General features: G+C 37.4%; 1 protein-coding gene across 3 annotated transcripts in view; it reads left to right on the top strand.

Moving 5' to 3' along the window:
* Positions 1 to 4,496: 4,496 nt before the first annotated feature.
* The window catches only part of PPP1CB (protein phosphatase 1 catalytic subunit beta), a 38,689-nt gene continuing 15,712 nt past the window's right edge, over positions 4,497 to 27,473 (top strand). Inside the window, exons 1-4 of one of the 3 annotated variants that reach the window (XM_034659708.1) lie at positions 4,497 to 4,635; positions 4,857 to 4,996; positions 23,584 to 23,715; positions 25,628 to 25,858. In XM_034659708.1, coding sequence (XP_034515599.1) covers positions 4,945 to 4,996; positions 23,584 to 23,715; positions 25,628 to 25,858 — 415 coding nt within the window. In that variant the 5' untranslated portion in view covers positions 4,497 to 4,635; positions 4,857 to 4,944. Of the gene's footprint in view, positions 4,701 to 4,794; positions 4,997 to 23,583; positions 23,716 to 25,627; positions 25,859 to 27,473 lie in introns of those variants that run through there. The other 2 variants (XM_034659709.1, XM_002923641.4) reach the window with 2 other exon arrangements.

Raw genomic sequence — 27,473 nt, 5'->3', positions numbered from 1 at the left:
ACTTATTAAGGACTTGATTAAGAAGAATCATATTTATGGAAGGAAGTCCAATGACTGTCAATTCATGCATTTATAAAGCTGTTTTGGATTAGTCAGGGCAGCAAAGAGCCATACATCACTATCATAGGCTCCACATTTTGCTCCTGAAACCTACTTATTTTCACACCTTATTGGCTATTGGCCAATTTTGAAAGGCATGTAAAACATCCTTATGAAAGTCTGTGCTGTGTTTACTAAAAGGAATAATGAGGCTGCTGTTCACTATGTCCTTCTTTGAGGACAATTCGTAGGGACATCTCTCTGGTCTCAGCATAATGATGGTTGGGGTCCTCTGAGCACTGGTCTGCCTTTGTCTAATGGGCACTGATGGGTCCCAGGCATTTTCTATTAGTAAGTACATATACGATCATAATGTTATTAATACCCCAAATTATGATTTCCCAATCCCTTGTTTCACGAAGTCTCATTTCCCTCCATAGACATTCCTGGAATTACCCAAGGGTTTTGGCCTGTATAACCCAAATGTCTCCCTAAGCCCAGTGGTGTACTGGTAAATGTTTAACAAAAAGCTATGTGGCAGAAATATCTATAGATTCCCAGCATTTGATAATTTCCTTGGTGTAAATATTCCTACCACGACCAACGCCATGTCACTGAACATGGAGTTGGAAAAGAGATACATAGTAGCATATCATTGTTTAGTATTTCCCCCATACAGATACAATAAAATTTAAACAACCACTAGACTATACATAATAGTTAAACGTAGCAAAATAAATGGGACATTATGAGTTTTGAGTAATCATTACCTTTGTTTTTAGCATAATTTATTTTTAAGTCTATATAATTCAATTTTTAAATAATGGCTCTGTTTAACAACTGGCTTGCAGAATCCCTGAAAGTTTAACAATTGACTCTCATGAGCGAGTGTAAGCAGGCTCCAGCACACCACTATCTAAAGCCCCACTGGGTTGGGAGTCCCAGCTAACAGTTTGCCCTTTGGTCTGTGAGATTAACAATCCTGATCTAACAATTACCGTGATCCCTCTCCTGAGTGTTGCCACGTGTTCAAAAAGACCGAGAGGCGATTTCCTACACGCAATCAGAACCATTACCTGTCCGTTCCCTGTTCTAAAGGCTTCTGGTTTCCAGGTGTGGGTGCTCAAAGGGCTGCTGCCCACCACAGTGCCTGGTCCAACCAATGTCTGTTACACCACTGGCAGCATTCTCATGCTTCTGCTTCCAAGCTGCTGGCTTCCCTAACCAATGATGTCCATTCTGCCAACAGGACACTGCTCACATTCAGGCCAAGAGTCTCCCTTGTGTCAATATCTGCCACATGGGGTTTCTCTCTACTTGGTACCCACCTACCCTTGAACCTCATGGTGGCTCCAAGTGCCTCTGTTGCTACTCCAGCCTCCAGATCTCTACTTCTTACCTCTTCCTCTGTCCTCAATCTCTTATCCACATTTTTTAAAGATTTATTTATTTGAAAGAGAGAGAGAGAGGGAGGGAGCAAATGGGGGGAGGGGCAGAGGGAGAGAGAGAAAGAATCTCAAACAGACTCCCCACTGAGCACGAAGTCCTACGTGGGGCTCCATCCCATGACCTCAAGATCATGACCTGGGCCGAAATCAAGAGTCAGATGCTTAATCAACCAAACCACCTAGAAGTCCCTCTTATCCACATTTGAAAATCCAAATAAACTTTGAAAACTGAATTTCACATAAATGTGGCACCAAAACTCATTTAACAAAGTAGGATAAAATGGAAGTGAGGCATGACCCCAATTTTATTTTATTTTTCCAATTTTATAACATAGGATTATATTCAGGTATAAGACAGGAAAGTGGTTATCTCTAACTGGTGAAATTATATGTGATTTTTATATATTTTATCTTTGCTTTCCAAATTTCCTTCAATAAATACATTTTATTCGGCGGGGGGGGGGGCGGGGGGAGCTACTTTAATGGTAAATCTGACCTGTACTGATACGAGACATAATGTAGTTTTATTTATCTTACATGATGTGAATATTCATATGATTTAAAAAAAATTTTTCAGATTATAGTGAGCTGCCCCAGAAGCTGCTGGGGTGTTAAGTAATATATAGTATATGCACCAGTTAAACTTCAAAATCTGAGGAATTCTGAATCTGAATTCTTATATAATTCTTTTGGAAGGAGATCCCACAGAAAAGTTGGCTGGGCCTCTAAGGATATAGCTCTTTCATTTTTTATACTCATCCTTTCTTTCCCAGGATTCCAAAGCACTAGAAAACCTGGAGAAGGAGATGTCTGCAAGCAGCACTCAGGACCACTCTTCAATCCCTTCTGACCCCCACAACTCTGCTGAGACTGGCCTCTCTCTGCCCCATTTGTGATTTCTCTTCAGATGCTTACTTTCTCTTTGTGCAACAGTTTCCTTTGGGTGTCCTAAGTCCATTAAATATATCTGTACATATTTAAACCCTAATTGTGGACAGGGTTCAAAGTTCTTTTTCATGGGATTCATAAGCCCCGTGAAAATTGGAAGATAAGCACTTATTTAATTGTTCCCAAGGATCCTGTTACTCTTTAAGAGGTTAGTGGAACAGATCTGGCAAAGTGGCATCCGACTCCACAGCTGGTGTATTCAAGTCCCAGTTACAGCTCAGCTAGAATACTGACTCCACTTGCAACTGATCTTTTCCCTGGTTGCTAAAAAGCTTAGAATTATATTTGTGGCTTATCCCTAGAAAACCAATAGTACCTTACACCATGCACTTTGCATACAAAACTGCTGGCATTATTTTATCTTTCCCACTTTGTTTTCTTTTGTCCTATGTTTCTCTGTACTTATTTTTAATTTATCCTACTGCATGTATTTTCATAAGCTACCCTAAATCCCTTCTTTTGGAATAAAACAGGGTATAAAAAATATTCTTTAATAGAACAAGAATGTGATGAGCCATTTCTTCACCCCTAAAAGCCCCAAGATGAACTGACAATAAGAGTCTGCGAAAACTACTCCAGACAGGATCACCATTATAATTGTCACCTGTTCTATGCTCACCATCAATGTACAAGCTAAATCCCAAAACGGAGAAAAAGTTAGAAGGGAAAAAAAAGGCATAAGGAAATCCTAGCTCTGTAAGTCACCTGGGCCATTATAAAGCACTTGATTGGACAACACTTCCTCCCTGACCCTCTAAAAAACAAAAACAAAAACCCTATGGTTTCTACTTTCCAAGTTTGTGAGATAGCACATGCATATTTAAGCATCTCAGCTTACATATACTGAGAGGGAGTATATCACAATTGTTAGTGCAAACTCTGGCACTAGATGTCTGGGTTTGAATCCCAGATCTGTTAGCTGCTTGTGTGATTTGGGGCTACGTATCTAATCATTCTGTACCTCAATTAATTCCATCTGCAAGGTAAAGAGAATGGTACCTACCTCATACATCTGGTTTAAGGATTAAAAAGATAATGTTTAAACACTTAAAACAGGGCCAGAGCACATACAGGAATCTCAATGTTACCTAGTATTCATGCTTCGTGAGTGGGAAAAGCAATGCCTTGAGTTTGGGATAGCACCTTGTTGGAGTTTCTGGACAAACACTTGAGCAATGAGTACAGACCTTTGAACTGACCACTTTCTCAGAACAGGCCAAAAACTCCGGCTTACCTAGATTGTTCGCGTGGCTACTCTTCCTCCTGCCTTTCTAGAGGCAGAATTATGTGGTGGAAAGAACGGCTGGGCAACCAACCTTTCTGAACTTCCATGTTTCTTTGTCCTTCTCTTCTGTGTGCCAGATAATTGGTGGGTCTACCTTGTAGAAGCTTACGGTCCAGTGTAGGAGATAAATGCATAAACAATTACAAGGCAAGATGATTAAGCAGTATAATGGAGGTATGAACAAAAAAAGCACTGGGGGAAAACAGTATGCACAGAGTGGACAGAGATGTAAGATATGTGGAAGCAGGATACAGAAGGTAGAGACCAGTACCCACGCAAGAGAATGCTGACCATTCCAGAACACACTTTAACATATTTCATCCAGGGACACTTGGGCAACTAGCCTCGTGGAACGATAGGGTATAAAACCCCTTATTTGCAATGTCAAACTTTTCCAGCATAGTAACCCCTTCTGGATTCCCAAACACGTAAACTTGGGTTTCCAACATGGGTACTGTAGTCCACGTTTCCTGGTTAACGGAAACGTGAAGAATTATTTGCAAAACTAGGGAAGGAAGCCAAGAAAAGAAAAACGAGGCGCGCAGGGCCCGACAACGCGGCCTGCGGAGCACCCCGGTCGGGGCAGCTGGGAAGCGGGAAGGTCGGCACTGCCTACGCGCGCTCCGCCTAATGGAAGCTTCCCCAGCCCAGCGTGCCCCGCCTGCCTCGGGGCGCCTGCGCGCCGCGGCGATTCGGCGCAGTGGAAGTGGCGAGGGAGGGCGACGCACCTGCGCGAAGGCAGCAGCGGCGGCAGCGGCGGGAGAACCGAGTCCAGTGCGATTGCGCGAAGGCCAGGACTTTGAGGGGCCCGCGGAGGCGTGCGCCGTGCGCCTGCGCGGAGGGCTGCGTGGCGCGGTGGCGGGGAAGGGCGGTGTGCAGTGAGTGGCGCTGCGGGTGGGGCCGTCGGCGGCGCTGGTGAGCTTTGCGGAGTTGGGCGGTGCCGAGGAGGAGGAGGTGGCGGCTGGGTCTGACGCGGCCCGGTTTGTGGGGGCCCCCACTTGTTTATTTATTTATTTATTTATCGTGTATGCCTCTGAGTGTACGCGCGCTCCACTACTTAGTGGGGAGGGGGTGGGGGGAGGGCCCGGGGAAAAGGGGGAGTTGGAACCGGGGTCGAAACGCCGCGTGACTTGTAGGTGAGGGAGCGCCGAGCCGTCGCCGCAGCCTCCGCCGCCGTGAAGCCCTTGTTCCCGCTGCCGGGAAGGAGCGTCTGGTGCCGACAAGATGGCGGACGGGGAGCTGAACGTGGACAGTCTCATCACCCGACTGCTGGAGGGTAAGTGCGGGGCCGGTCCGGCCGCGGGGAGGGGGCGCCCCCTTCAGCCCTCATTCCCCCTCCGCCGCCGAAACCCGAGGGGACCCCCGTTCCCGCCCCGCGGCGGCCGCGGAGGAAGGGGCGAAGGGGCTCCTTGGCGGGGGGGAAGCGGCCTCCGGGAACACGGTCGGTGGGAGGCAATGCGAGAGGGGCCGACCCCGCGGGCAACCCGGCTGGGCCGCGCGGGCAGCGGCCCCACGGACCTTCGGGGACCGTCGCGGCGTCGCGCCGGCTGGGGTGTGCGAGGAGCCTAAGGGTGCTGGGTGACCCTTCCAAGGAGGGTGCGAGGATGCGAGTTTCTGTGCATTGTATGTCCGTGGAACGTGTATTTCTTCTCCTCTCTTTGTGCATTGCCCTTGGCTGCCTCCGATTCTTGTTCCAGGAGTGAATTTTATAAAAATCATTTCGTTGAGACAGTTGTTGGATCTCTTCTGCATTTTTACGTGTTGCTATGGGACGAACTCTATTTAAGGAGAGGTTAACGTTAGCGGGAGTTGAGAACCTCCTATTTATTATTTGACGTGAAAAAAAAAAGTAAAACAAGTTTGATCGAGCTGAAGATGCACTCAAGAAAGAAGAAATATGTAGACTCGTTTGCTGACGGGATTAGCTTTTGGGATTGAGAATTTAACAGGTTTGAGCAGGATTTAACTTCTGCACAAACTTAGAAAAGATCTATTGTGAAGCCTCGGTTGTGTTTAAAAGGCATTTACAAGTCTTTGCGGCTTTTGAAGTTTCTAGGTTCTTCTGTTTTTATTGAACAGTTTTATGCTGGGGTGGGGGATTGAGGGAAAGAGAAGAGATAGAGAGGTCAGGGTAATATTCAGAGTTAATCGTAGTCTTCTGCCGGTGAATCCCTTTACCCTAAAATTTGCGTCACCACTAATTGCTTTGTGAGTGTGAAGAAACGAAAATAAACTTTTAAGAAAATTTAGTCTTCTCTGTTGGAAACGTCGGAGTGCAAATGCACTAATTTATTATTTGCTTTCAGATTACCTGAAGGTAACTTCACAACAGTGAAGCGCAGTATATATTTATATTTGGAAAATCATCAAAGACGATTATATTTTGGGGGGCGGAGGGGCGGGCTAGTTTCCCTTTTTCAGTCGATGTATATTCGTATCTCATCAGTTCTGTGTGTGCCCATTGTGTAAACACACTAGTTTATTTGCTCCAGATGTGAAAGCCTTCCAGCAGGCTTAAGACAGTGTAAGAAGCAAAGTTTTATCAGGAACTCTTACCTTTTCCTTTACTATCAAGTTATTCCTGAGAGGCCCCCTGGTGCCTGTAGTCAGTGTTCACTGCTTAAGACTTGGACTTTAACAGATGTGAACATGTTGCAGGGTCTATGAGATCTTTACTTTGAAAAAAAAACGTATTTTGTAATTGTGCATTGTTCCAAGAGGGAAATAAAGCTACTTAAAAATTTTAAAGCCTCGTTGACTTTTGGGGGAAGTCCACACTTGGTTTGTAAATTTAAGTATTTTAAAAACCTGATGTTTGTATCTCAACTTCTTTCCTATTTTTCGTACACTTACATATTTGTATGCTTTATAGGCATAAAACTGATTTATGTGTTTTTAAATGTTTGATCTTGAACCTTTTAAGTCAGATGCACTTTTTTTTAAAATGATACTTTAAACTTTATTAGTGGCTTGTTACGTTTATTAGAAGAAAGATATGGAGGGAAAAAGATAGGCTGAGTGATTTCAGTAGTTTTGTGAAATCAAATTAAATGCTTGGTTCTGGCTTTGGATGATGTTTCTCCCCCTAACCCCCTGCCCTTTTTTTGGTGAGAAATCTAGTCTAGACATTTTCCCCTTTTAAATTAGCAAACATTTATTGACTGGCTAGTCACGGAGAATCCAAAGAGAAAACACAAGAAGCTCCCCAGTCTAAAGTGATTTCTGGGCTTTTCCAGCCTCCCCTCGGTTCATATATTGAACACACTCCCATGAGTAGAGTTTCATTACTTGCTTCTTAATCCCAGGAAGTATATTTAGTTTGACAGTGCTTCCTTGGAATTCTTAAATTCTTCAGTCTCCTCCTTTTCTTTTCCCCTTCCAAAATCTAGACCTATTGAAGACATCCAGAACGGACTTGGATTTTCTAAAAAGTAATTATTCAAATAAAAATTTTTTTGTCTTCCTTGGTTTTCGGTGATTTTACTTGCTCATTAAATTTAACTCAGATTCAAATGGTGGTATTTTGTAAAGCTGCGTAGCACAAAAGCTACAGTTAGTGTTTTGGGTTTTTTTAAGTATTAAATGAACATATAAATTAAAATTTGGTTAGAATGTCTCCACATTAGGGGAAGGCATCAGCAGGACTCCATCTCATTCTAAAATGTTGATTGTAATTCCAAAACATGCTCTTGATTTTTATTCTTTTTATTATATCAAATTGCCAATCAGCTGTAACGCTTTTAGTAACTACATTTTATGAATTGTTTTGTGTTTTTTCTTTTTTTTTGAGTAGGCATACGATTGATAATATTTTCAAAGTGCCTTTAGAACATTTAAAAATTTTTGTTATTTAGTGCAAAACACTATTAATTTATTGTGTGAATAGTGCATATTTCACTAGTGTATTGGGTTAAGTTTTACTTGGAACTAAAAGCGAAAGATGCCTGCCGCGCAGTCCCCTGTAGTGACCCTGTTACCACATTCTTGTGGCTTACAATAGTGCTCTTGACTGATTGTTTAAATTAAATCTGGTTCCTTTGGGTGTCCTGGAAAACCCAACGAAAGCGTTTTACTTTGATCATTAGTTCCAAAAGGAGTTAGGGTGGCAGTGGGAGTATAGTATAATCACTTTGCAAACTTTATTCAGATTATAAATGTTGCGTTTATTTTAGGAGGAGGTGAAATGGAATGAGTAGATTGGTGTGTTTGGGAAGAGGGTAGGATAAGAAACTGCTTCCCACTAGCTCTCTTCCCAACCAAACTTGATCCAGGTGTTTAAAAACTGGGCTGTACCAGTTGATAATTAACACATGCCTATTACATATATCATATATTTTATTATGTATATGATATGTGTATATATATATCTGAATTTGTAGAACTTCTGTGATCATTTCCTTTCTTGTGGATCAGGTACTCTAAAAATTCAGTTAGGCAGAGACTAAGCAAATAGGAAGCTTTCTTATATGTCCTTTGTTAAAAAAAAAGGAACAGATTTGAAAAATGAAATAGATTAATACAACCACATTAAAGTTCTCTTTTTTTAAATAAAGGTTTTATTGAGATATAATTCATATCCTGTGTAATTCACCTATTTGAAGTGTATAATTCAATGGTTTTTAGTACAGTCACAGTTGTGCAGCCATAACCACAATCAATTTTAGAACATTTTCACCACCACCACCCTTAAACACAACCCTATTGCCATTAACCAACACTCCTTTTTTCCTTTCAACCCTCTCCCAGCACTAGGCAACCGCTGTACTTTCTGTGTGTCTATGGATTTTGCTTGTTCTGTACATTTCATATAAACGAAAACATGTAATATGTAGTCTCTTGTGATTGGCTTCTTCTGATGTTTTAAAAATTCATATTGTTCATGTCTCAGTGTTTCATTCCTTTTGTGGATGAGTGATATTCTACTGTATGACTATGCCACATTTTATTAATTCATTACTTAGTAGATATTAGAGTTGTTTACCCTTTTTGACTATTGTGAATAATACCATTGTAAACATTCTTGTACGAGTTTTTGTGTGGCACTTCTCTTGGGTATACACCTAGGAATGGAATTGTTGGGTCATAGAGTAAGTCTATATGTTTACCTTTTGAGGACCTGCCAGACTGTTTAAAGCCCTATTTTCCCCCCAATTTAAGTTGTTTAATTATGACCTAGAAGTCTAAAGTTTAGGCGGCTTGAAGGAAGTCCTAGTCTAGCTCTTCCTGGCATCCTCAGCTTCTGCAGGGAACATGTTGTATATAGATCCAGGGCTAGGTCTGTTAGAAAAGAACAGGTTGGGGAGTAGGGAAGATCATCTGAGGGATACTTTCTTTCTTCTCTTCTTCCTGGATGAGAAGCTAGGGGATATGTAAAGGTGGTACATTTTTTAACAGATTCAGAAATCAGGTTTGTTTTCCTGTTAATTTATTACAGTATGTGAAAGGAACGTTTGAAGTAGTCCAGAAGTGTTTTTGTTCTGTTATTTGAATGCAGAGCTAGAGCTTTTCTGGTAAATATTTAAATCCAATTAGAATTCATTGGGATTTAGAAATCTGTTTACATCTGAATCTAGAGACAGGATTATATATTAAGATTTAGGATTAATGGGGAAGATAGCAAATTGTATCTAGTTGGCTTTTACCCCCTCTATTATTTTATTTTTCATGTTTACTGTTTAACAGTGTTCATTCCAGGGGCATGTGTTCTCAACTCTAACAGAGGTAAAATAATATTGGTATATAAGAATGTCCAGATATCTAGAAATAATAACTGAAATCATTAAGTATTTCTGAAACAAAGGTTATCCTGGAAGACTTGGTATATAGGGATGCAGAGAGAAGAAATGGTCTGTAAATGCAGTAGGTTTAGCAGTGGTGTGGTGGTAGATGATGATAATTCCCAGTTGAATCTTCTAGAACTTAATTTGGAGTGGATACAAATTTATACCCTCACACAGCAGTTACTGTTCTTCTAGCAGCTGTTAAGTAGCCATTTCAAGGTTTATTTTTCCTGGAAAAATAGAGGATCCATGACTATAGGGAGGAGGAAGTGATCAGGGTCACATCTCTTTTCTTGTACAACCTCATCCTTTCCCCAGGATTGAATTGGATTACCTTTGAAGTCTTGGTTATTAGTAGATGGAATGCACTTTTTTTTTTTTAACACCACATTCTTTGAAATACACCATACAACAGGGACTTTCCATCTGTTAGATAAAATTGAAGATGTTTTAGTGGAAATAGTCTTTATTCTTCAATTAGAGGTAGAAGACTAAAAATGCAGGAACTCATTCTGAAGGTAAGCAAGAATAAATAACCAGCAGCCAGTCTTTTCCTAGTGATGGAGGAATCCTGTCCCTGGTGTAGGTGGGTACTTGTAATGCAGTAGAAAAAGTAGCAAAAGGACAGTGGCAGTTGTCCTTTATTCTGCCTCCACTCTTCACATGTGTAGCAGAGTGATTTATGAGGGTATATGTATCCTTCCTGAAAATCCCTGGCCTCAAGGCTCTTTCTGCCTTCCTAAATTTACCTGCGTCTGTGCAAGGACAAGTAAGAGGTCTTTATGTAATAGTGAGAACATTGCCTTTGGATCCTGATATGTGCCGACACTGTGTAATTTGGAGGTTTTGACACAGTTTATTTCACTGTAAAGGAATTTCATCCCCGGAATGTTCATCAGAATATCCCTAAATTCCTATCTAGTCAGTCAGAGGTTGACCAGAGCATTTTCTTGCTTTGAGTATTTGTCTAATACCATTTCAACTTTTCCCCTAGTTTTACCTCCTATTTTCAAGATTGAGAGAAATAAAAGTTAATTTTCATAATAAAAGAAGTTTAAAGACATGTATTACATAGCTTTCTTTAATGTTATATTTCACAGTTTTAATGACTTTTTATTTCACTTAGTAAATTGAGAAGGAAACTTCATCAGTATTTGTAGGTTTTATCTATGTTATTTGGATATTTATCAAATAATTGAGCCAAAGTAATCAGAGAAAATGACCAGGCTTCTGAGTGAAAGATCTAAATTGACAGTAAGGAATGTATTTTATGAATATTAGGCCTTAACTGCAGTATCTAATCCTGAATGATAATCAGATGTTTACTCAGTTATGTATTTGCTCAAGATACATCAGTATTGATACAGGGGAGGCCATATTTATACTGGTTTAGGGTACAGGTTCTGCATGTATTTTAATATCAGCCCTGGCCTAGTTTCTTCTTCATATTGGGGATGATACTAAGTACCTACTTCATAATGTATCTGTAGAGATTAAACAGATAAAACACTTTGAACAATTCTGATACATAATAAAAGCTCAGGAAATGTTAGCTGTTGTTACTGTTTAGTATAAACCTGAACCGAGAAATAGGTAATAGAGGACTTTTTTTGCTGCTGAGCCCTGAACGCTCGCCATAGTAATTTTCGAGAAGACCATCTAATATATTGTGTCCTCTACATTGTGTTAACTGCATACAACCACTTTTCTCATATATGTGTATGTATGTGTAAAGCATTTCTTTCCTATTTCCATCTTCCAGAGTTTGTAATCTGGTTTGGCATACTAGTGTTGGTGTTCAGGGACAGATATATTTCTAGGCAGAACATGGTGAAAGGTAATTTAAAGAGATTTGTTGTATGCCTTCTTTTGGCTAGGGACTAGAGCAGTGGGTTTCAAACTTTTTTAGTCCTGGTATCACTTTATACTACTAAAAAGAATGGAGGACAAGAGCTTTTATTTATGTTATTAGTACTGTGTTAGAAATAAAACAATTTTAAAATATCTATTTTTAGTTCATTTAAAAATAATAACCCATTACATGTTAGCATAAATAATGCTTTCTAAACAACAAAAATAGTGATAAGTAAATCTCTCTGATATCTGATTTTACAGAAGTTAATCGTACAGATATGTAGTTGGAAAATAGTTTTTTAGATAATTCTGGATATTTTTTAATGTTATACCAAGAATCAACAAGTTGTAATTTCTTAAAGCTTAGTTGTAATGTGGAATCTGAAATATCAGTGAGGTTTTTTTGTTCCTTTATATGAAAATCCATTGATCTTGCACTTTATATGTATCTTACACATTTTTTGTAACATGCATTGATCATTTGGAAGATATCCGCTAAACCGAGTTATGCAGATGTTCAAATGTTGACACATCTTACACAGTATTAAAAAAACATATTTGTTAATACTACAACAAGATATCCGAAGAGTCTTTAAGTATGGAGAAGCTGTCAAATTCATGATGTTAGAAACAAGGTTTCCAAAATTTTAATTTTCACTTGAAAGCTTGGGTTTTATCATTAGCACAAATGCTATCACTTGTTTTCCTTGAAATGACAGACTCGCTTAGTTCATTTTTAAGAGTGTCTATTAAATACCTAAATGTAGATAACTATAGTTCGTCAGTTGTGCTTTACAGTAAAAAAGATGTTCTATGAAAAATGTGGCTAGATCGTCTTGGAGCTAAAACAGTCACACAAGTGCTTTGCTTGAAGACAGGCATTGCGCTTTGGTATGCAGCAAAAGTGCTTCATGGATACTTTCCATTTCGTTATACAGAATATTAAAAAGACATATACTCAGCTGTGGAGGTTTAATAAAATTAATAATTTTTACTGCTCGAGGACATTCTTAAGTGAAACTGGACTTTTTTGTGTTTCACTATAAGTGCATGGCAGTGAACGCCATCAGTGACTGCCAGTACAGTTTGGCGCCTTTGCTTTGGTTTGTGCTAAGCTGCGGGTGGTTTTGCCCACCATTGCTTTTGTATCAGGCAGATGTCAACATAGTGGAAAAGGGGGATCACACTTTGATGCCATAGAGCTAGGGCACTCTTCCTCTGTTCCTGAAACATCTGGCTGTCACCTATATCTGTTACTTTTCTTCTTTACTCTTTTTTCATTATTTGTTTACCAGTGTATCTGGAATCACTTTTTAACTTATGATTATTCACAGGCCCCATTGAGAATTCATGAAAGCCATAGGCCTCAGAAAAATATGTTCATGTATATATACGATATTACAGTTTGAGGTATCACACAGAGCTCCTGAAGGCCACATTAATTATTCCTATCCGCAGACTTAAGATAAATTGAAATTATGACACCCGCCTAATTCGTTCACTTAAAACCAAAATTCCACGTTTTAGCCACTTGTAAAAATTTTACTTTTTTTTTTTTTACTTTTTTGTGGCTGAAAGGGAGACTTACGCGCTAAATATGGAGAAATTGCCATTTCATCCTACAGAAGAAAATTAGGGAATTTAGGAAGCCTGGGTTTAAGTTAACTTTGCTATTGATTTATATATAACCTTAAGTGAATTTCCCGGAGGGGGGGAGGATGGAGTAGAGTAAGTGTGAATTAACATATTAAAGGTTAATGAGGATTACTAAGATATCATGGGGCAAACATGATAGTAGTGGGGTTTCTTCTTTTTTCTTGGCGTCCTTTCTATTTTCTATTATTCTATTAGTAAGAACTTGCTGGAGAAAATAGCAGATGGTTATTGAAACATAAAATTTAGTATACACACAATATTTTGCATACCGTTCGTAACTTAAAAGACAAAACTGCATTGAAAAAGTTTTTACGTGAATATGAAATTCGAAATATAGCAAGTGAGTACAATTTGTGTAATCAGGAGAAGAGGGGATTTCTTTTGGGAGAAGATAACACTTTGTTCAGGTTCGATTCCAAGAGTTCATCTGTTAACGATGATCTGTAATGAGATCTTCTGTATTTCATTATCTTGGAAGATCTTTTATCACAGATAGGTACTGCCAGATACTGATATCAATCCACAGGCATATGATTTTAGTTAATGATTTTAGTCATCGTTTGGAAAGCGTTTATAGAATTCTATTACTCCTCTCCTGATATTTGCCTTTTAACATATCACATGGTACACTAATCAATTCCAGTAGAGGGCTAAGTGGAAGCTCCTCAACTGCACAGTTAAATAGATTTTGATATATTTTGCACTAGCATTGAGATCTAAAGAATGTTGTTGTAACATGGTTTGAGCTTAGAAAATATATCCAGTGCAGATCTGTGAGGAAATGAAGATCTTGTTTTTTAACTTTTGACAGCACTGGGAGTGTAGCAGCTTTGACATTTGCTTGTGATTCAGGCAGCATTAGTTATCAAAATGACTTACCACAGTATACGTTTCGTGTATAAGTATTTTTTGCCGTACAATTTTAGATTGAACCTTTAGGAAACACTATCAAGTTTGCAGCAAAATCGTAATTTATAAAACTCCCCATAGTAGTAATAGTGATTATTGCCATTCAAAAAAATTTCTGTATTGGCCCAGAGCTCAAAAAAAATCACAATAGACCTATCATTACTAGGCCGTTATACTGCGGTGTGGCAGGGCAATTCAAGATACTCAGCTTTTATTTCTGACAAATATTCATGGAACTGACAATGGTTAAGTTCATGAACACTAGTGACATTCACTAGTGATACCACTGGTTCAACAATACATGATAGATTAGAATATCTTTCTGTTGGGGTGCTTGGGTGGCTCAGTCAATTAAGGTGATTTCTGCTCAGGTAACGATCTCAGTCAGGGTCATGAGATCTGAGCCCCGCGCTGGGCTCAGAGCCTGCTTAAGATTCTCTCTCATTTGCTCTCTGCTCCTCCCCCGCTCTAAAAAAAACCAAAAAATAAAAGGCCCTTCTGCTGAGTAATTGCTTCATAGACTATAAACACCTTAAATTTTTATAAACTTTGTACAGTTGTCCAGCTAGGTTCTTTTGTGTTCCATGTGTATTTTTGCCACCATCACTTTTTGTTTTGTTTTCCTCAGCTTCCTGAAAATTTTTTTTGACTTTTTTTTTTTTTGAAGACTTTATTTATTTGTCAGAGAGAGAGCAAGAGAGAGCACAAGCAGAGGGGAACAACAGACAGAGGGAGAAACAGGCTCTCCACTGAGCATTGAGCCTGACGTGGGACTCAGTCACAGGACTCTGGGATCAGACCTGAGCCAAAGGCAGACACTTAATTGACTGAGCCACCCAGGCGTCCCTCTTGAAAATATTTTTGCCTGTAGTTACACACAGACAATTCATAGAGGCTAACTCTTCAGTCACTTAGTTCAGTATTGGCTCCTCAAATAAGCAACAGCTGAATATCAGTAGTATCTGTGAACTCAGCAAGCACCAAGGAAAACCACTCGAAATCATTTGTTTCGGTTTTTTTGACTGATGTTGCTCCCATTGTCCTCAACACTTCAAGAACTGTTTTTACGGAAAGGTTAATAGTCTTAAACAAGTTCATTGTCTCCACACATATTTCTTTGGCTTTTCTAATCAAACATGATTTCATTAAGCCACCATTAGTAAATGGCTTTTCTCTCTTGTTAACACATGAGCCAGTTAGAAACTTAACTTTGGTTGCAGTCTCATTTTTATTTTTGTGAAGAAATTCTGCTGTGATGAGGTTCCATTTAAAATTTTTTAAATTTTTCTGACTGTTGCTTTCTGGTGAAATGGGAATGTTGTGATCGAGTGCTTAGTCTGGTAATGTGAAAAAAAAATATATGTGTATATATATATATTTATTGGCACAGCTGTAATGTTATAAATACAATGCCTAACCATCTCATTCAATAACAAAATAATCCACACTCCACTGTGCTTTTAGAAGTGCAACATTTGCATTCTATTTTTCTGCTTTGACATGATGAGTATGCATCATAATAAAAGTAAAATGTTGCAGTACAGCTACAAGCATGACACTCAAGACACTGTTGAGACGAAAATGGAGGGGGAATAAGCAGGAGACAGTCGAAAAGTTTAACATGCATAATGAGAGTCTCAGAAGGAAAGGAGATACAGGATAGAGGAAATATTGACCAAGGATTTTTCAAAACTGAGAAAGATACGAAAACATAGATTAAAGAAGCTAAGTGGATTCCAGGCAGGAAAAATACAAATACAACCATATTGAGACCCATCATATACTTAACCGCTAAAAATTTAAAAAAAAAAGAAAATCTTAAAAGCTACCAGAGAAAATAAGTCATTACCTGTGGGAGAACAGTGATGGTTGATAAAACACCTGGAACTATAGACACTAGAAGACAATAGAAAAGCCTCTTAATCTGCTGAAAGAAAAGAAATAATGCTAACCTAGAATTCTAAATCCAGTGAGCATGTCCTTCAAAAGTGAAGGCAAAATAAAGACACAAAAGCTGAGAAAATTTATTGATTTCAACTGGTACTAGAAAATATTAAAGTTCATGTTGAAAGAAAATGATCCCAGAACTGCAGAAATAAACAACAATAAGAATAAGTATGTGTAAATATAAATTCATACTATTTAAAATAATAATTATGGCTTGTAGGGTTTCAAATATGTGGAAGCAATATAGGACAACTGTAAAACAGAAGGCTAGAAAGTGATAACTAAGTCAAAAATACATTTGTTATCTCTAGAATAACTGCCGAAAGAAAAAGAACACATAACTAAAAAACTAATAGAGGAAAAAATGGAATAGTAAAAGATAATTGATTCTTCCAAAGAAATGCAAGAAAAGAGAAATAAAAGAATGAAGAACATGTGATAACAAAGCAAATGACAGGATGGTAGACCTTAACTCAACTTTATCCTTGATTATAGTAAATAAGAAAGAAAGAAATAGTGAAGGCAAAGCTCAGAAGACCTAACTATACTGTTTACAAGGGACATATTTTAAGTTTAAGGTCACAGATGAGTAAGTACAAGAATGGGAAAAATACTTAATACACACTTTAACCAAAAGAAACCTGCCTGGCTATATATGTCAGAAATAGTAGGTAAGGCAAGAAGTATCACTAGAGGTAAAGAAGGGTGTTGCATAATGTTAAAGGGATGAATTCAACAGGAAGATAATAACAATCTTAAATTTTTTAGGTATTTAATATTAATAGATCTAAAACACAAAAAAAGGGAAAGTTGATAGAACCAAAAGGTTAAAATAGACAAAACCATAATCATGTAGATTAATAAATGCACCTTTCTTAGTAACTAATAGAACAAAGAAAAAAATCAACAAGGGTCTAGAAGATTTAAACAACACAGTAAACTTGGTCTAATTGACACACATAGAACACTTTACCCAACAACTATAGGATGTACACGCTTTTCAGATATGTATGGAACATTTACTAAAATATGCCATATAATGTACCATAAAACAAACCTCAATAAATTTGAAAAATACGAGGTCTCAGATTCTCTGATTTCAGTAAATATAAACTAGAAACCAGTAGCAGGTAACTGGGAAATTCTCAAATATTTAAAAATAAGCTGTGTATTTTTACATATCTTACTGGCTAATGAAGAAATAGCAGTAAAAATTATAAAATATGTTGACCTGAATAATAATGAAAGTATGTGTCAAATTTGTGTAATTGAAGCAAAAAGCACTGCTTAAGAGGGATAGGTATAGCTTTCAATACATATAGTGGGCAGTCTGTACATTAAACTTCTGTTTCAGGACAATAGAAAAATAAGCAAATTATAACCCCCCAAAAAGTAGAAGGAAAGATATAAGATATAATAAAGATAAGAGCAGAAATCAAATAAAAAACAAATATATAGTTTTTGAAAAGATTAATAAAATGAAAAGCCCCCTAGAAATACTAATAATGGGGGTGCCTGGGTGGCTCAGCCGTTAAGCGTCTGCCTTCGGCTCAGGTCATGATCCCAGGGTCCTGAGGTCGAGCCCTGCATTGGGCTGCCTGCTCGGCAGGAAACCTGCTTCTCCCTCTCCCACTCCCCTTGCTTGTGTTCCCTCTCTTGCTGTCTCTGTCAAATAAATAAATAAAATCTAAAAAAAAAAAAAAATACTAATAGCGTACAAAATAGAAAACGGATTGCCAATATCAAAAAAGATACGGGAGACATGACTAGTATTGGAGACTAAAGAGATGGAACAGATAAAAGCAATAATGTAATCCTGGCTTGAATTCTGTATGAGAGTGGAAGAAAATTCTATAAAGGACGTGATTAAGACAATTATTAAAATTGTAGTATATTCTTCACATTAAAGATTTATATCAGTGTTAAATTCCCCGAATCTGAGAACTTATACTGTGCAATATATAAGAGAATATTCTTAGGAAATAATAAACTGGTAAAGGAGCATGATGTATATAATCTATTTCCAAGTAGTTCAGAGAAAAGCTATACATACGTATTTTAAACAACAATAAGATTTTGTAAATAATAATAAATTTTATAGTTTAGATGAACACCTAATTTTGGCAAAACTGACAGAAGGAATAGAAAATCTGAATTGTCTTATTTATGTTAAAGAAAATTAATTCATACTTGAAATACTTCTCAAAAAGAAAATTCCACGCCCATTTGGTTTCACTGCTGACCTAACCATTTAAAGAAGAAATTAGGCCAATTTTATACAGTCTCTCACAGAAAACAGAAAAAGAGAGAACACTTCCCAACTTGTTTTTTGAAGCCAGCACAACCCTAATACCCAAATCTGACAGATATCAAGGAAAGGAAATTACCAGCCAATGTCTCTCATAAGTATAGCCACAGCAAATTATTAGCAAATTGAATCTTACAATAAGAAAGATAATGTCATAATTTGGTGGGTTTTATTCTTGGAATCCAAGGGAAGCTGAATACTCAATATAAATCATATTAACAGAATAAGGTGGGGGATTATATGATTATCTCAATGGATGAGATATATAGTATTTGATAAATTTTAGTGGCCCTTCATGAGGTGAGTATGTACAACACTATAGCTGTTGTAATGGTGAAATATTTTTTATTGAATGCTTTTTCCTCTAAGTTCAGGAACAAGACAAGACCATTAGCACAGTTTTTTCAACCTTGTCATGGAGGTCCTAGCCAATTCAGTGAAGAAGAAAAATAAAAGATAAAAAAATTGGAAAAGAAGTAAAACTGTCTTCACAGATGATATGACTGTATACTTGGAAAATCCAAAGGGATCTTCAAACTGTTAGAATAGGAAACAAAGTCAGTATTCAGTAATCAATGATGTTTTTGTATACTAACATCAAATAATTGGAAAATTAAATAAAACACGTTTACAGAGCAGTGCCCCTCAACTCAATTTAATGAAAGTGTGCAAGACTGCCACATAAACACTACAAAGCATTGGTGAGAGAAACAAATGACAACCTAAATAAAAGGCTGGAAGTCTCAAAATTGTTAAGGTAATTTTCCCTGGATTATACTCATTCCCAATTAAAAATCCCACAAGTTGGGGTGTGGGGAAATAGAAAAGCCAATTTTAAAACATATTTGAAAATGCAAAAGGACCTAGATTAGCAAAGGCAGTCTTAACAAAGTTGTGGGATGCTTGTATTACCAGATACCAAGACTTTATAAAAGCCTACAGTAGTTAAGAGAGGGTAGTACTGATGTAAAAATAAACAGGTTAATGGGACTATATGGGATTTCCAGAAATAAACCCATTCGTTTATGGTCACCTGATTTTTCTACAACACTGCCTCTGCAATTCTGTGAAGAAAAGGTGGTCTTAACAATAAAAGGTGCTAAACCAGTTGGATATCTGTGTGGATAAAAATGAAACTTGGCCTTTACCTCAAACCAGATACAAAATTAAGATGGATTATCAAATTAGGTGAAAACTAAAGAATCTAGAAGGAAACATAAGGAAATATCTTTAGAGGAGGCAAAAATTTGTTGAACAAGATGTAAAACACAGTGACCAAAAAAGATTGATTAAAATTATTTAAGCTGGATTTAAATGCATTAAAATAAGGAACTTCTTAGGGCTCCTGGGTGGCTCAGTCTGTTAAGCAGGACTCTTGATTTTGGCTCAGGTCATGATCTCAGGGTCATGAGATAGAGCCCAGCAGGGAGTCTGCTGGAGATTCTCTTTCCCTCTCCCTCTCAAAAAAATAAATCTTTAAGGAACTTCTTTTCATCAAAAGAAAGAAGTAGAGAGAGAAAGGGCAAGCCATAAACTGAGAAAAAATACTTTTAATACATGGATCCAATAAAAGATTCATTGGGGATATAAAAAGAATTTTTACAAATCAGTTTTTTAAAAGACAGTCCAAATGAACTTCACAAAAAAGGATTTCCAAATGGCCTATTAAGTCTATGAAAAGATATTCAACATTAGTTATCAGAGAAAAGCAAATTAAAATCTCGTTGAATACCATCATACCCCCAACAAAACGCTAAAATTTAAGACTCACAATACCCATTGTTGGTACAGACGTAGAGCAACGTTGGTGGGTTGTAAATTGCTATAACCACTTTGGGAAACTGGCTATATCAGTTAATTCTTCATTCTTGATTAAGCTGAGCCTTCCTTATGACCCAGCAATTCTCCTATGTTTTATATATATAGCCAAGAGAAATGTACGCAGATATTCATGAGCATTTGCAATAGTGCCAAAGTAGAAGAGACCCAATAGAATGGATAAATTCAGTGTGGTGGTTAATACGATGCAATACTTCAGGTGGCTGCTGAACACAATAAATGGATAGATTTCAATGAGCAAAAGAGTATATACTATATATTTCTGTTTATCCAAAATTCAAAAATGGGTTGGATTAATAATACTGTGAAGGTAAGAATACTAACCTTGGGCATTATTATTGTATGGTTAAGCCCTGAAGGCTCCTGGAAGTATTCTGTATCTTGCCTGTGGATGGTGGTTACTTTTTTTTTTTTTAAATATGTTTTTTAAAGATTTTGTTTTATTTATTTGTCAGAGAGAGCGGACACAAACAGGGGGAGCAGCAGGCAGAGGGAGAAGCACAGGCTCTCCGCCGAGCTCTCCGCCCTATGTAGGACTTAATCCCAGGACCCTGGGATCATGACTTGAGCCAAAGGCAGATGCTCAGCCAACTGTGCCACCCAGGCGTCCCTGGATGATGGATACTTAAGTGTATACATAGTTAAAATTTATTGAGTAAATGCCCATAATGTTAGTGTACTGTACTGTATATGTGTGATACCTCAAAATATTTTCTAAACAGTGTGCTTTAATGGTGTTTTTACCTGGTTTGCAATTATTACCTGCTGAAATTTTTTTCTTGGAAGCTTTTGACTAAAAATTTTTTTGTGGTAGTAGAGGAGAAAGAATTTTGAGTTAGAAGACTGGTTCTAAATTTTTCTCTGCTGCTTTTTACTCCCTCTAGTTTTATAAAACCTGGGCGCTCTGATCTTGTGCAAGGTTTTTAACTCTGTCGTTGTATAGTGTCAATAAAGACTTCCCTTTCTAATTCTTGGGATATCAAAAGGATTAAATGAGATGATTGATGTGAAATTGCTTTGCATCTAGTGAATTATGCAGATTTATAGTATCTTCATAATCCAGCTAGATACTTGTATGAAAGCTCATATACCCAACTAATGGAATCTCTCATGGATATTGCGGTAGTCATCTGGTCCCCTTTTTAACAGGTTGCCTTGATTTATTCCTTTTTTTCAGATGACTGGGAGAAATTTGAAATGCTCTTGGAAATTTGGGTATGCTTACTGGTGGGAGTACATAAGGGAACAGGACTTTTGAGTTGACAGACAGCTGGGATTGCCCTTAGCTGGCTACCATCTTTTCCCAAATAATTTAGCTAATTTATTCCTAAAATTTGGTCATTTGTCAAATGTCTAACGTTTAGAAGAACCCTTAGCTTCCCTAACTGCATTTCATCAACTCTTAGAAGTGATTTGATTATGAAATACACTACTATATTATATGCCACAGAGAGGCAAAAGCGACTGCCAATTAAAATTGTAAGAAATTATTGATTGCAAAGCATCTCCTAACTTCATAGATCTTAATTAGGGAAAAACATGCATCTTAAAGTCAATGAAATTTCATGGGGTGTGATTTTGTTTGGGTAATTTTTAGTTTCTGTGGATTAGAATGACTTATAAATTGAATCATTTTTAGCTCTGTAAAGATGTTAAAGTACACCTTAGTGTAAGTTACTTGGGAGGTCAAAATTAAACACACAATTTACAGAGAAAATAAAACAAATGTGAGATAAAATATTCACCACTGTAATTTAAACACTTTAAATTGACACATCTAAGTGACCCACACTAGTTTTAATAATGCTTGTCATAAAGTTACAACTAAATGTTGGTAATCTAAACAGTGGTTTGTTTAAGATTTTATTTATTTGACAGAGAGACAACCGGTGAGGGAGGGAACACAAGGAGGGGGAGTGGGAGAGGAAGAAGCAGGCTCCCAACAGAGGAACCCTATGCGGGGGTCGATCCCAGGACTCTGGGATCACTCCCTGAGCCGAAGGCAGACACTTAACGACTGAGCCACCCAGGCGCCCCTAAACAGTGTTTTATTACCATAGAATCATAACAGAAATTGTGGAAGCTTTTCTAGGAGCCAAAAGTATTTTGTTTGTCTTGTCCATTGCTCTTACCTTTCAATAATTATTTTTAGGTGAGTATTTGTCATCTGAAATCAATAAGAGATCTTTAATCCTTCCAGAAAAATACTATTTAGTATACCAAAAAATAGATAGGTACTTGATGCACTGATGGTAGCACTGTATTTTGTAACCATCATTTCCCATGCTTTTAAAACTTATTGCCAGGGTTAAGAATTTTACAGAGAATTGAATCTAAGCTAGTATTGTAGATACTTAATGGAAAGTACAAAGTAAGGTTCCCATTTTGGTCTTAGAAAAATCCACATATCCATGGGAAGTAGATAATTGACATTTGACATCTGGTACTCATACAGAAGCTATGCTAAAGTTCCCATAATAAAAGCAGTTTTGCTGATCATGTTTTGAATTTCAGGGATGATCTTACTGTCACATTTGCTAAAACACATTTCAGCAATGTCTCTGTCTCTTCTTAGATATTACTGTATTAATGGAATACATACATGGACGGCTTTTGCATGTGGGGGCCTTTTTTTTTTTTTTTAAATCTCTTGACCTGACAAAAGAATCATAGCAATTTTTAACAAGAAAAGTGTGGACTTAATTGGAAGTGGGAAGTGGTAGGGCTATATAGGGGTACAGTCTCTGCTTCCTTTTTTAAAATGCCTTATTCAGTTAAGATTAAATAGGAGCTAGCAGTCTATTTAGAGAGAGCCAGTGGAGAAGATAATGATGAGGGGAAATGATTAGAAGTTCAGTTCAATAGGGCACATAAGGAACTTCTCATGTACCATTCCTCCCCACTCCATTCCAGAAGTTACTTATTAGTTCATGGATTTTATTGGTCATTCATTTGAAAAATGGCTTTCCTCCATCTGAATAGCTTTGAGAGTTTTTTATATAATGCCCTACTGTGAACATAATAATGCATTAAAATTTAGTAACTCTCTGGTACCTTTTAAATTTTGTTTTTATTTTGATCAGAAAATGAAGGTGGGGGTGGTTAATTCTTAGGACTGTTCCTAATACTCCAAGGAAGTGTGTGAAACTAAATCACCTGCCGACAGCTACTTTTTAATTTCCCTTTCTTCATAACCACTGGTTCTTAGTGATGGTATTTTGGCCTTTTCCTAAATATAATAAGACTTTGCTGAGAGAGTGGGCTGTCCCCAAAGGTGCTGTCCCTGCACCCATTTAGGTCTCTTGGGCTGTGAGGTTGGCCACTGGAGAGCACAGAGGACTGCGTTTCTGTGGCAGCAGCCTTGAGGAGCATCCTCACGAACCAGCGACAATAGAGATGGAAGCCAAAGATCACTGGAGTAATCTGTTAGCCACAGGACATAACAGGGTATCTGGTAGTTTGCTGCCTGTGTGACTTCCCTGATCTTCAAAATATGGGCATGACTTTTTTTTTAAGGATTATTATTTTATAGATAAATTTTTTAAAACTGACCATTTTATTTATTAACAGTACGAGGATGTCGCCCAGGAAAGATTGTGCAGATGACTGAAGCAGAAGTTCGGGGCTTATGTATCAAGTCTCGGGAGATCTTTCTTAGCCAGCCTATTCTTTTGGAGTTGGAAGCACCGCTGAAAATTTGTGGTATGTAAATAGGTAGAGTTGGAAACAGTCTATTTTGAATACCAGTTTTTCTCCCCTATTTACATTGAAGGTGACCTAGGGAGAACATTTTAAAATTTATGTTTAAGAGAGTTTGATAGGTTTGATTACATAAAATATGAAAATTGAAACTTTCATAAAATCATAAGTTACAAGAAGAAAATGATTGTTACATATACATCAGATAAAAAGATTGCCATGAAAGATTGTTTCTGAGAAACAAATAAGAAAGACATACAAGAGAAAGATTTTTTAAAGGCAGATTTTAGAAGAAATTCAAGTGGCCAGTAAACGTAAGATCCTCAGCCTCACTAGTAATCAGTGAAATGCAGTTTAAAAACAAATCCCAAACTACAGTCAAATTTTTTTTAAATGTCAAAAACAGATAATCCAGTGTTGTGTCAAGGATGTGGAAAAATAGGCATTCTGATACACTAGTACAAAAAAAAAAACCCAAGAATAGAGTTTTGAGGGTCAGTATGGCAGTATCCATGTGTTCTACCTTTGTTGTGATTTTATTTTGAAGATTATATAACATTGCAGTTTATATTTGTTCTTTTAAGTCTTATAATGGCTTCTGGCCAAAAACAAAAACTACAACCTGACATTGAGTGATCACATTGTTATAGCCAGCAAAATTGTCGTACAGAAAGTATTTTTCTATAGTTCACATAACAGTGCGAAGTGGGTAAGTAATGTATCATACTGGCTTTTGGTTTGATAACTTGTAGTGGCTATCAGTGTTTATGACCTAGCTTTTATGGACTTAATCGTCATTTTTTGCTCAGTCAGGAATTATTTCTATATGTAAAAGTTTTCATTGTCCTGCATGTTACTTTTTTTTATCTTTCTTCTTGTGTTTATTAAGTCATGTGTTTGGTGCTCCTTAGTACAGTACCTAGCTAATAAAAGATATTAGCTAAGGAAATGTTTGTTGAATACATTAATTAGCTTAGTGTATCATCTTTAAGTAAGGGGTGGCATGAAATTTTGTGAACAGGAGCCTGGCTGGCTAAGTCGGTAGAGCACGCGACTCTCGATCTCAGTATTGTGAGTTTGAGTCCCATGTTGGGTGTAGAGATTACTTAAAAATAAGATCTTTTTAAAAAAAGAAATTTTGTGGGAATGATCAATCTCTTCTGTGAATCTAAATGAAGCAAATGTAGTTGTAACATTTTTAAATGATTCAGATTCTTTCTAAGGTACTTTTTAAAATGCTTTGATACAGAAATAATTAGAGGGTAATAGAAGTTATACTAAATATTTCTAAACTCTGACTTTGTCTCACTTTTTGGCATAACAAAGTAACCTTTGTTATACTACCAGCTAATAAGGGTAACTGTATTAGCTATCTGTTGTATAACAGATTACTCCACAACTTTATGCCTTAAAATAGCATGAATTTATCCCCTCACAGTTTCTGTGCATCAGGAATTCAGGCACAGCTTAGCTGTGTCCTCTGGTTCTGGGTGTCTCATGAGGCTGTGATCTAGGTGTCATCTGGAACTGCATTCATCTCAAGGCTCAACGGTGAAAGGATTCCATTCCTTATGGGCGGATGGACTGAGGGCTTGGTTGCTAATGAGCTGTTGGCCAAAGGCCTCCTTCAGTTCTTTGCCATGCGTGCTTCTCCATAAGGCAGCTGACTTCAGCGTCAAGAATGAGAGAAGGCGAAACAGTACAAACAGAATGGAAATCATGATCTTTTGTAACCTAATCTCAGAAGTGACAGCCCATCCCTCTTTTGCTGTATCCTGTTTGTTAGAAGCAAGTCACCAGCTCCAGCCCACATTCAAAGGGAGAGGATTACACAAAGGGTATAAACATTGGGAATCATTTGAAGCTGCTTCCCACAGTAACCAAGTATTCTAAAATCGGCTTTTTCTATTTTCAGGAGATATTCACGGACAGTATACAGATTTACTGCGATTATTTGAATATGGAGGTTTCCCACCAGAAGCCAACTATCTTTTCTTAGGAGATTATGTGGACAGAGGAAAGCAGTCTTTGGAAACCATTTGTTTGCTATTGGCTTATAAAATCAAATATCCAGAGAACTTCTTTCTGTTAAGAGGAAACCATGAGTGTGCTAGCATCAATCGCATTTATGGGTTCTATGATGAATGTAAGTAAAAATAAATATTTACTTTTTATTAGTGGGAAAATTCCTTAATATTCCCTAACATAATTTTCCAGTTCAAAAGAGTTCCTTTGATTCAGTTTTTTAAAAAATACAATTTATCAAGCATAGGACCAAGAAGAGGCTTTCGTGGAAGAGGGCCTTGAAACCGGGAAACATGTTACTAATTAAGCTGGTTCCTTGAGCTCTCCTTGGTCATGTTATTTCAGGTTCACTGCAGCTTACTCAGCTGAAAGGCCCTCTTGTAATTAGTTTACAGAGTAAAATATCCACGTGAAACCAGGTCACTATAGATAGTAGCCTCTAGTTTTCTAGTGTCTATTAAGATTTTAGTTCTCAGTGTTCTTATGATGTAACGGAAATTCTCATTGGCCCTATGTCATAAGAAATATTGGAAAGTACGAAATTATTTAAAATTTGAAGTTTATTAAAATTTTAATCTGTGCCTATAAACCTACAGAGATGAGGGTACTGAGTACTCTGGTGTATCATACTGTACTCTTTTTCATCAATAAGGAATCACTGATTTGTGTTTTGTAGTAGTGTTTTCCAAGTGTTGTTACTAAATTACTACATTCGAATTTGGTCTTTTGCTCTTTAGACCATGGGAAAGAATATATGTTTGGTTAATTATAATTTAGAACCAATTACAGTGACTTTCAAATTGAATTTATTGGGTTTTGGTGCTGAATTCTCCCATTAGAATCTATTTTTGCTTTTTTCCATCCTTAAATATGGTAGAGTCCTATTCAAACTCCTATCTCCTTGGTTTATAGTCATTTATTTGACAAATGTTTGAGGAAGTGTTATATACCAGGCACTACTTTAAACACTGGGAATGTAACAGTGCACAAGACAGATAATCTCTGTTCTCATGAAGTATGTTCTAATAGGAATGATGCCATATTTGATTTTACATTGCATTTTTATTTCCAAGGTGTAGTGTATGGTTTCATCTGTTTGAATCAGACCAGTAGACAGGAAGTGGATTATAGTATGTCTAACTATAACCACTTTTGTGAAGCTATATCAGGAATAGAAGTGCATTCTTAAGGATAAAATATGGGTTTAAATATCCTCAAGGATAGAAGGGACATCAAATGAAATAATGTATGCAAGAACAGCTTTTAAACACTGCTTTGAGTTATACTTGTTCATTGAGAGGCAAGTTATGGCATAAAAACATAGGAAATTAGTGCTTGTGTCTTTCCTCCCTCTGCAGGTTAGTTGTTGCAACTTATTGCCCAGTTCAGGAAAATCAAGTAACTCTAAAAAGGTGAACATACCCTTGAGATTGTCTTTGTTGTAGCTCTTTATGCTAGACTACAGGAAAATTATAGCCTTTGTGTCTCTATTTATACTTGCTGTAGTGCCAAGTTGTAATTCACTCAGAAGTGGATAACCAGGGGCGCCTGGGTGGCACAGCGGTTAAGCCTCTGCCTTCGGCTCAGGGCGTGATCCCGGCGTTATGGGATCGAGCCCCACGTCAGGCTCCTCTGCTGTGAGCCTGCTTCTTCCTCTCCCACTCCCCCTGCTTGTGTTCCCTCTCTCGCTGGCTGTCTCTATCTCTGTCAAATAAATAAATAAAATCTTTAAAAAA

Source organism: Ailuropoda melanoleuca, chromosome 4 (assembly GCF_002007445.2).
Source record: "Ailuropoda melanoleuca isolate Jingjing chromosome 4, ASM200744v2, whole genome shotgun sequence".
NCBI classification, from domain to species: Eukaryota; Metazoa; Chordata; class Mammalia; order Carnivora; family Ursidae; genus Ailuropoda; species Ailuropoda melanoleuca.
Note: the sequence above shows the minus strand (reverse complement) of the source record. Positions and strands in the feature narration are given on the sequence as shown.